At 35.8% G+C, this 10,491-nt stretch overlaps 1 protein-coding gene across 2 annotated transcripts; it reads left to right on the plus strand.

Annotated features, from left to right (window-relative positions):
- Positions 1-836: 836 nt before the first annotated feature.
- On the plus strand, positions 837-6,903 carry LOC113274925 (DEAD-box ATP-dependent RNA helicase 8-like). Of its 2 annotated transcripts, none has more exons than XR_003323321.1 (10): positions 837-1,556; positions 2,211-2,271; positions 2,655-2,889; positions 3,807-4,045; positions 4,788-5,039; positions 5,135-5,315; positions 5,438-5,526; positions 5,621-5,694; positions 5,799-5,959; positions 6,467-6,903. XR_003323321.1 is itself a non-coding variant. In XM_026524340.1 (10 exons), exons 1-9 carry the CDS (start codon positions 1,279-1,281, stop codon positions 5,875-5,877), a joined length of 1,488 nt encoding a protein of 495 aa, XP_026380125.1. In that variant the 5' UTR covers positions 837-1,278; the 3' UTR covers positions 5,878-5,912; positions 6,467-6,903. The 2 variants fall into 2 exon arrangements, 1 of the variants encoding a protein (XP_026380125.1); XM_026524340.1 differs by having other exon boundaries at positions 5,799-5,912.
- The last annotated feature ends 3,588 nt before the right edge of the window (positions 6,904-10,491 follow it).

The raw sequence follows: 10,491 nt of genomic DNA on the forward strand, positions 1-10,491 counted from the left end.
ACAACTAACACTTGAATAATCAGTTTGTTTCAGAATTCATCAACCTAGCCGTAGGTCTTCCAGAGTTTTTTATTCTAGATTTTGCTTCATAATCAGTCAGGTTCTTACCTAACCGGTTCTTCTTCTGGAATCTTAAACTTTTCCATTGCAAATATTACTATAACTTCTCCACTTTGTATTACAATGAACTTATTTCTTCTCCATTGGTTGGATTGGCTTCAAGGATCCAAAACAGACATAATCAAAGTACCATAAAGTGAAAACTAACAAGAAAGTAATGCATTTGAGTACCAAAGTAGTACAAGTAATGCACATATCAACTACTACTGAAATTGTTTGGCTTTGTCAGCTTTTGAGAGATCTGCACATCTTTATTATAGAAGTCAAAAAGCAAGAAGTTAGTTTGGGTATAAAATATCAGAACGTTCTAGAAACAAAAAAATCAACATTTCATGAATCATAAGATTCCTCTTCATGACTTATGCTTTCTGTCCAAACGTGTTATTCGAGAAGTAGTTTTTTGACTTCTAGAGTTTAGGTATAAAACTTCAGAACGACTTCTATAAAGCAAAATAATCGTGAAGCAAAATATCTTTGCTTCCGACTTCTGTTCTGGAAAAGTAAAAACACTTATGCTTCTGATATCCAAACACACTTTAGCCTAATCTTTGCTCCGATTTTGCATCTCCTTTCTTAAGTTACCAAAACCAAAGAAAAAGAGTAGAAAGGTCTGTTTAAGGAAATATAGGCCTAAAAAAGGACCAATTTACATCATAATTCCATTATTAACCCTGACACACATCACTTACTACCCTACCCAGCGTAACCCCTTCATTTTCTTTTGCCATTGATGAAAACAAAACAAAACAAAACAAACCCGTAAACTATACATTCTCTCTGCAAAATTAGGGCACCAAACACAACAAAAAGCCTCTTCCTTCGATTCGATGTGTAACAACACCAAAACTACTCCTCTTCCTCGTTAAAATCTCCAGTTCTCGAAACAAAATTCGTTCTTTACATATTCCAAGGATTCAATTTTCTAGATCTCTTTCGAGTTTTTTTCTTCGATAATCTTGATTCGTTCTTTAGGGTTTCGGCAAGATCTCTCTTCGTGTGATATATAAACTGTACATCTTCGTGTTTTTGCACCGATTCTAACTCTTTTTAACTGAGTCTAGTGATTTTCTTTGGCGGTTCGGTTTTTGAATCGAGGAATTTTAGTTAACCCTAGTTAATTTTTTTTTAGAAGAAGAAACCCTAGATTTTTGAATTGGAATGAATAATCCAAGAGGTAGGTATCCGCCTGGGATTGGGAATGGTCGTGGTGGTGGAGGGGGTGGTGGGTATGTGAATTCAAACCCTAATTTTCAACCAAGAAACCCTCAACAACAACAATATGTGCAGAGGAATCCTGTACAGAATCAACCTCAGTATCAGCAACAACAGCAACAGCAACAACAACAACAGTGGTTGAGAAGAAATCCTATGGGCGGGAATGAATCAAGTGTGAATGAAGTCGAGAAAGCAGTGCAGTCCGAAACCATCGATTCGAGGTATGGTTCTTGTTTGCGATTTTGTTAAGTATACTGATTATTGTTATGTTGTATTCGGGTAAGCTAGGTTTTGATAGTTGAACTGAGGTTGTAGTTACATGAGTTGACTTAATATGGTTTTATGTTATATGGGCATATGTTGGGCAGGTGAAATTATCAAACTGTTTGAGGTTTTGGGATGTACTGCTAAGTGGTGAATGACCACTTCAACAAATTTTAGTTTATAGAATCTTTCTTTTATATGATATATAAACCTTACAATTTCGATAAAGATTATGGGAAAGAAAGGTAAATTCAAACATAATACTTGGGGTTTATGTCATGGTTTATTAGAATTTTTATGGAAAATAATCTGGAGGCTACAAGTTCAATTCATAGAGTTCCTGAGGGTGTTGAAGAGTGGGAATTTGATAGTTGAACCACTGTTGTCACTAAGACGAATCTTGATTAATCAGATATACATTGTGCATACAATGGTTTTCATATTCTTTCTCAATATACATTTTTCAGCCTTGCATTATATCTTGGTTTGCAGATAAGTGGATCTAGTTTTCTGATATTTGTCTTACTAGCATGTTTATAGGGGATTTTTGTTGGTTGCACAAAGTTATGCTTACATGAACTGACTCATTTGGTTTCTTTGTCTGATCTCAGTTCTCAAGATTGGAAGGCAAGGCTAAAGATCCCACCTAGTGATACACGTTATAGGACAGAGGTATGATTGCTATTGGTGGTGTACATACTTTTGCTTATTATTATGTACCTGGAAAATTTATCTTTACAGAACTTGTATGTTTTTTCTTTGTTTTTGGAAGCTAAATATTAGATATTCATGAATTTTTGTTGGTTCTGTTAATTTTTTTAATTAACCTTTTATATCTGTACTTTCCTTCCCAACAATTTCATTAAAGATCCCAAATGCTGCTTCACATGTGAGAGTGTGGGATAGAAACCTACTTTAATTATCTTTATTTTATCCTGAATGCACATTTTCCTGCTTCATGCAGTTGCAGTTCTTACATTTGCCCACATCTATGGTATTGCTTCTTTGAGGATAAACTTCTCAATTTGTTAATCTTTTATTCATGTTCGTTGCAGGATGTGACGGCTACAAAAGGAAATGAGTTTGAAGATTACTTTTTGAAGCGTGAGCTGCTGATGGGGATATACGAGAAGGGTTTTGAAAGACCTTCTCCCATCCAGGAAGAAAGCATTCCAATTGCTTTGACCGGAAGCGATATTCTTGCCAGAGCTAAAAATGGGACAGGAAAGACAGCTGCTTTCTGCATTCCTGCTCTGGAAAAAATAGATCAAGACAACAATGTGATTCAAGGTTCTAATCTTTACCATCTCCTTACCATCTGATTGAGTCTCTTATTTTAGGTTTGAACTTCGTTATGAGATAGGGATGTTTAATGGTCTTATCTAGCTACTGTTGCTGTAATAGTTGCTGGTTGTTACAAAGCGTTAGTTTGTATCTGTGCATTTAATATCATATTTATCAAGTTATATATTTAATAATATTTGTAATAGCACCTGCATGATCAAAACAACATTTTCTGTTGCCAATAGATGGATCTGTTATGCTAATAGTATCTAGAATTCATTTTCTAATATTATCCATCTATTGTTTGCCTTGTAGTTGTAGGCTGTAGTTATCTATTAATCTTTTATCTTTTAACACATATCTTTTAACACATTTATGTAAGTCATACATCCATTAACTTAAAGTCTTAAACCAGTAGGTTCCTAATTGTGAGTGTCAAGACAAAATCATTTACTTGAAATAGGAAAAAAAAAAAGGAAAGACCACGTGTAAGAAACTTTGCTTTATGTTTTTGGTCTAAACATACCCAGGAAAGGTTTCAGGTGAAAAACTGGTACACCTACTCAGTGATCGTTTACGTCATGTTTTTGACTGCATGATATAGGAATTCGTGGAAGTCATTATTTGGCATCTAAATCTGGGCAATGTATGGAATAATTGAAGAAAGTTATCTCCAGTCACCAACATTGGCATAAAAAAGTAGGAGATTTATGATTTGTCTTATACAATTATTAAATAGTATGTTTATCGACTTTGCGGTTGCATTTGGTGACTTGTATCACACGTGTCATATGAGAAATGACTAGTTGCTTATCTAGCTGAATGGTGGATCTCACAAGCTTAGTGAACTGCATACTGTGCATGTTTGTGCATGTTTTGGATTTCTTTAACTTGTATTGAAGCATTTATCTTTTTATATGCAGTTGTTATACTAGTTCCTACTAGAGAATTGGCGCTCCAGACATCACAAGTCTGTAAGGAGCTCGGGAAGCATCTGAAGATTCAAGTCATGGTGACCACTGGAGGAACCAGTCTAAAGGATGACATCATGCGCTTATACCAACCCGTGCATTTGCTCGTTGGAACACCCGGAAGGATTCTTGACCTTGCCAAGAAGGGTGTTTGTGTACTGAAAGATTGCTCAATGATTGTTATGGATGAGGTATAGCATCACAACACTTTCTTGCTCATTTTTGTGTTTTTTTGGAGTAAACCAGACAGATTTGGTGATAGAAGAAAGTAAGTAGACCAAGCTAATTAAGTTCTAATGTCTTATCATGCTATTTCATTTTCCTCCAATATTAGCTCACTTGGTTTCCCTGGAAGTCTGAATTACCAATGATGCTGTTAATCTCAATACTGAATATGTCTGGACTTAACATACAATAAATGCATTTGTATCTTTTTTGTCTTTTTGGTGCTTAGCATTGGGGAGTAGAACACCCTCTAGTGTTGAGTAGTAGTTGTTTTTGTGTTCCTCAATGACTATTAGCAAGTGTACTAGTGGTGGAGATTCTGTGTTTGTATGTGAAATAGTAGTTAATTTCTTACTTTCTAGTGCTTACTACTAGTGGTGAAGTTTGTGTGTTTATATATGATAAAAAGTTAAAATTCTAACTTGTTCTTAATCGAACAGAAAATATAAACAAGCAAAATGGTGCCCTTAGGATAGAAATGGGTTTTCGCAAGCTGTCTGCCATGGTTCACTTGTATATTTACTCTGCAATTGGTGCAATCATGATGTTTAATGAGTAGCCGGCCATCCCTTGGTTAAAAAAATCATTACTAGGGGACCTGATCATTTGAGCCGAAAAGTTGTTGATGTGTATCTTTTTTTGTCTTCCTTTGTTTGCTTTGCTGTTACCTTTGTTTGTTCTGACATGTTTCTCGTCTTGTGACATCAGGCAGATAAGCTTTTGTCTCCAGAGTTTCAACCTTCAGTCGAGCAGTTAATTCGTTTTCTACCTACAAGTCGACAAATCTTGTTGTTTTCAGCAACATTTCCTGTAACTGTTAAGGATTTTAAAGATAGATATCTACAAAAGCCGTACATCATTAATCTTATGGACGAGCTTACCCTCAAGGGAATAACACAATTTTATGCTTTTGTGGAAGAGAGGCAGAAGGTCCACTGCTTGAACACTCTCTTCTCGAAGGTATACCCTTAACTGGTTTCCTTTCTCGTGAGATGATGATTGAGTTTTTTTTTTTTGTTTCACTAATTTTTTTATTCCGGTGCTTTACTTTTCAGCTTCAAATTAACCAGTCAATCATATTTTGCAACTCTGTTAATCGGGTAGAGCTGTTAGCGAAAAAAATTACAGAGCTCGGCTATTCTTGCTTCTATATTCATGCGAAAATGTTGCAAGATCACCGAAACAGAGTGTTTCACGATTTTCGCAATGGTGCCTGTAGGAATCTTGTTTGTACGGGTGAGTAATTTCCCTTTTTTTTTTCCTTTTTTTTTTTTTTTTTTTTTTTTTAATATTGTAATCTTAAATAATTTAAATATTAGTCTGATTCCAGTATGTTTTTAATTATATTGTTTGAACAGATTTATTCACAAGGGGTATTGACATTCAAGCAGTTAACGTTGTTATAAACTTCGATTTCCCCAAGAACTCCGAAACTTATCTTCACAGGGTATGCTGAAAATTTCAGGCTTTTAGTTTTTTTTTAAATGAAACATGCACATTTTGGTTTTAATTTCTGATATTTATGCTCCTCCCATACCCAGGTTGGTCGATCTGGAAGGTTTGGACATCTTGGTTTGGCTGTGAATTTGATCACATATGAGGACCGCTTCAACTTGTATGTGTCTGCACATAATACTTTTCTGTAATGTTGCTATATATTTGATGTAGGTTTTCTCTTCCGAGATGTACGCCTGAACTTTCAATTTTGTCTTCTGACAGGTATAGGATTGAACAAGAACTTGGGACGGAAATTAAACAAATTCCTCCGCAAATAGACCAAGCTATATACTGTAGGTGACCTGTGATACTGATCCGATCTCGCGCTCAACAATGGTGAGTAAAAGAGAAGGTCCCGCTACGTGTACATATCAACTAGTAAAGTAAGCCCTAATTTTTCCTACATCGATGTTCTGTGTAGAAAGTCTGTCAGTGGGACAGTGTCTAACATCTGGCGGCATGTTTTCCTAGAATCATTTTATGAACCAGTTTCAGTGTCATACTTAGGAGAGGTGTGACCAGTTCAAAATTTAGAAGACCCCTAGCAAGCGCCCAAGTATAGCTGGCTTTGGGTGTACTCCCTGGGTCTCATTTTTTGTGTTTTTTTATGTTAATGGCTGTCATTTTGTAAACTTCTAAGCCATCATTCTGGGTATATTACCTCGTTATTTTTTGTCTGTTGAGATGCATCACAGCAAACAGCATACCAAACATGTTAAAATGCTCACAGTTAAACGATGCTTGGCATATGCCAAAATTGAAGTAGTCTACGTCTTAACTATAGATTGCAAGTTTTATTTGTTTTTTTTTCCTGAAAGTTGCATGAGTTTTTACCTGCACTTAATCACAAATGATCTTACATCCTCTGTGTATGCTATGATTTTTTCTAGGGTAAGGTGCTTCACTTCAGAGAAGGTGTCTTTTGAGTGTCATATGAATATCATGGCAATGAGGAGTTGTACGTGCGATGCTTTTGGTTGACCGTACGCTGCTGGTTCTGGTTCCTAGTGATTCAACGAGCTCTGTATGTTTCGATAGTCAGTTCTAGACTTTCATAATGCTAAAACCTTTTTAAGAGAGGGAGGGTTATCAGAAGAAGACTTTAGAAGGATACTTGTTATTTAGAACATCATCAAAATCATCTGGAGAATTGAATTTATTTTAGTTTGCTTAACTTTCTTACTTTGTTTATGTTTTCACCTGTTGAAGTGCTCCTTACACTGCTAGTTACTTCTACTATTAGTGATCTGATCCAGAAACATTACTGCTGTTTTAATTACATGTTTTATCTATAAAATCCATCCGACTTCTGTGTGGTTTATCAGTATTCTGATCCATTATATTATAAGGTTTTAGCAACTACATTAAGAATGGGGAACCTATAGGACACGTGGTGTACACAAGCTCATATGGAGGAATGATGTTTTGAAATTTTCTCATGTATTGGGAGCTTGCAGCTTCATCTACTTTGTTGAGATTTCAACTCTCCAACTTGAGTGGCTTTGTGATGAAGCGTGCAATGGGGGTGAGGGCAGAACGCTCTCAACTCTTGTTCCTCCATAAATCACATCATCGTGTCTGTTTTTTTACAATCTGGTCTTGCTATTTCCTAAAGACTGAAACAAAATGATTGCGATCCTGCACTGGCTCTGTACAAAATGCAGCTCCGTATCGTTGCCTTCTAGGTTGATCATAATCAACTTGTCCGGATCATCAATTTCTCTTCGGTTGTGGGATCCCCCAGAAAAGTTCCATTTCTTATGCTTTTTCTTATCTTTTCTTCTTCTGATTTTATTTTTTAAACCCATGGACTGAGTATATGAACAGTACTTCGGTTGTGTGCTTGATAGAATCTTAGGCGCCATTGGGGTTAAAATTCTGGAAGGACCGAGTATGATCCACAGAGGTAGAAAAACGTAAAACCCCAAACGATTGAAAACATTAGCATCTAACAATCATGTTCAAATTAGCAACAATAAGCCATGATTATGCTAATTTATAACGTAATTTTATTTTTTTATTTTTTGGTTTTGTTTAAACAGCTGGTTCTAACATAGATTTTTACTAAACATAAACAGTAATTTCTCTCATAAGAGGACTATGTGACAGAGAACTCGAGTAGTCCTAATTCATCATTTTGGCCATGGATATACCAACACAAATGTCTGAGTCTCCCTCATGAACCCGTAAACACCATCTACGCGAATAGGAAAACTGCAATATCTTCTGCATCTCTTCCAGTCTCTTGTAGCCTGGTAAATATCATAGTTCCCTTTAACTAGTTTTCCACTTGAATCATTCCACCACATATCACACGTAAACAATGTCCGAAGGAAATAGTCTATTTTAAAATGCCAATGAAAACTCTGACCGTAACTTAATGCATGTTCACCAAGATCATCATCATCGGATTTGCAATGAATTGTTAGAGTGTGTTGTGACATATCGTTTGTCATGTTGACTCGAACTTTGGCGAAGACGATACCATTGCTTTCCTTAGAAGAAGAACACTCACTCGCTAACACTGCAAGTATCACAAAAGCCATTGACATCATTATTTGGCACCACCTTTGGCTACATTGTTGCTTGAAGACACCCATTATAGTTTTTATCGTAATGACTATTCGATCGATAAGGAAAATCTTTTGCACTAAAAATTAGTGCGTCTTCATGGGCCTATAAATAGACTCAATAATTATACTAGTAGAGTGGGAGGTTATAACCATAACCTGCCTGTTTGACAAATTGTCACAAACAATGAACAATACTCCATGTACTAGGAATATACTGAATACGCAATTAATTCAAAGATTCTTTTTTGTTTTTTTTTTTTATTTTCTTTTGCAAACTGATTTTTTTTTTTGCATTTTTCTTGTTGATTGCCATTTGTGTATTGGAAAATTTGGAATAACTTGCTTTAGTTACATGCTTTGACCTTGGGTTTCCCCTTTTTTAACCTGGCATTTTTAGAGGCGACCCAAAAGAAATTAGGGGCGACACTTAAAGACAAAAAAGGTCACCCAAACGTAATTCTAAGCTACCTCTTATTTCTGATTTTTCGAAATGACCAATATGCCCTCATATAATCGGGAGCCTACACCATAATCGGTAGGTTAGAGGTGAATCGGTAGGTTGAATTGAAACTATACCTACCGATTATAGTGTAGATACTTCGGCTAATAATTCCTTGTATAATAGGTAGGTTATCCAACTTGTAAGACTACCGATTATAAGGAGCCCCATATTCAACCTTGGCCAAATTCCATAGTTTCTGAGGGGTGCAGAGCCAACCATAACCACTTGGCTTAAGTTGTGGATGTATCCATAATCGAAAACTAAATAGGTTACAAAACCTACCGATTATAAGTTGCCCAAAAATGAGTTTTTTCTAAAATCCTTCACGTAATAATTTTGAAACCTGTTATAATCGGAAGTTTGTACAACTTAACAACCTACCGATTATAAGTCCCAGATCGAATCCTTGCCATATTTCATAGGTTTTGAGTGTACACAGCCAGCCAAAACCACTTGGTTCGTGTTTTGGATGCAGTGGTAATCAGAATTTTAATATGTTCCACAACCTTCTGATTATAAGTTTCCCCAAACTGAGTTTTTTCAAAAATCCTTCATGTAATGAATTTTGAAATCTAGCCTAATCAGTAGGATATATTACTTCTTACCGTCCGATTATACGAAGCCCCAAATCCAACCTTTGCCAAAATCCATAGGTTTAGAGGGTACAAAGCCATGCATAACCATGTGGCTCGTGAATTTTGAAATCTGCTATAATCGGTAGGATATACAACTTATAAAGTTTCCGATTATACAAATAATCGGAAGTGTAATCCTGTAATCAGTAGTCTGGGGTCTATATATTAGTGTTTGGAAATTGTTTTTGGGTCATTGTGAGATATCTTCCGATTGAGTGAGAGAAGAAGAAGAAAAAAAGAAGAAGAAGGGGTATATGTCGCCAACTTCCGATTGTTTCCAACTTCCATAAACATGGATGGGTACGAAGAAGAACGTGAAGTTGTTGAAGTTCAAGGTTCACTACCGTTTAGAGATGACGATTTGGGGTATATGTTGAATGATCAAAACTTTAATGGAGATGAAACCTTAGACGACGACGCTTTCATGGAAGAATATGGAGAATCACCTGAGATCGAAGCTAACGATGCATCAAACGTACATGTATGTTGTTATCAAACTCTAATACCCAAGTTATCCATGTTATGGCATAGAAGAATTGTTATGGCATTTGTGAATGAGATGCATTTTATCGATTTAAGAGTAAAGAGAGAGTGCCCATTACCTCCGTTGGGTGGTTGGAGTGATTACTTCCCAACGAATCATTGTAACGATTGGTTGAAACAATATGAGACCAACATGTTGGATTGGGATCGCGTCATGAAATACAACTTTCCGGAAGGCCTACTCGAATTGGATCCGTCAGATGATGGAGATGAATGATCGATACTTTTGAAAGATGTGTTTTTTTGGAACTTTTTGGAAACTTCTGTGAAGTATAAAGCTATAATCGGTAGGTATATTATTAATATATCAACTGATTATACAAGCTTTTGTAAACAGAAATAATCAATGTTATAATCAGTTATCATATTTTCTAATGCTACTTCCGATTGTAAGTCTGACAAAAAAACTGAAATTTTTTCCCAGAATCGGTAGACTACATAATAAATAAACATCAGATTGTCAACAAACTCTGACAAAAAAGAGTGAAAATTTTTCCCAGAATCGGTAGACAACATATGAAATAAACTTTCGGTTTCCTGTAGTCGGTAGACTACATAACTTAATAACCTCCGATTGTAACCATCGATCAATCTTCACACTGTTGCCACAAACTTCAGGAATTCATAACTCCCGTCATAAGTGAATTCTTCACCCTTTTCCA

This window comes from Papaver somniferum, chromosome 4 (genome assembly GCF_003573695.1).
Source record: "Papaver somniferum cultivar HN1 chromosome 4, ASM357369v1, whole genome shotgun sequence".
Taxonomy (NCBI): Eukaryota; Viridiplantae; Streptophyta; class Magnoliopsida; order Ranunculales; family Papaveraceae; genus Papaver; species Papaver somniferum.

Excerpts from the sequence above, each read along its gene's own strand:
- LOC113274925 (XM_026524340.1), top strand. The coding sequence starts at position 1,279 with ATGAATAATCCAAGAGGTAGGTATCCGCCTGGGATTGGGAATGGTCGT. Across the intron at positions 4,046-4,787 it reads CAATGATTGTTATGGATGAG|GCAGATAAGCTTTTGTCTCC; the intron begins GTATAGCATCAC and ends TTGTGACATCAG. Across the intron at positions 5,527-5,620 it reads CCGAAACTTATCTTCACAGG|GTTGGTCGATCTGGAAGGTT; the intron begins GTATGCTGAAAA and ends TCCCATACCCAG.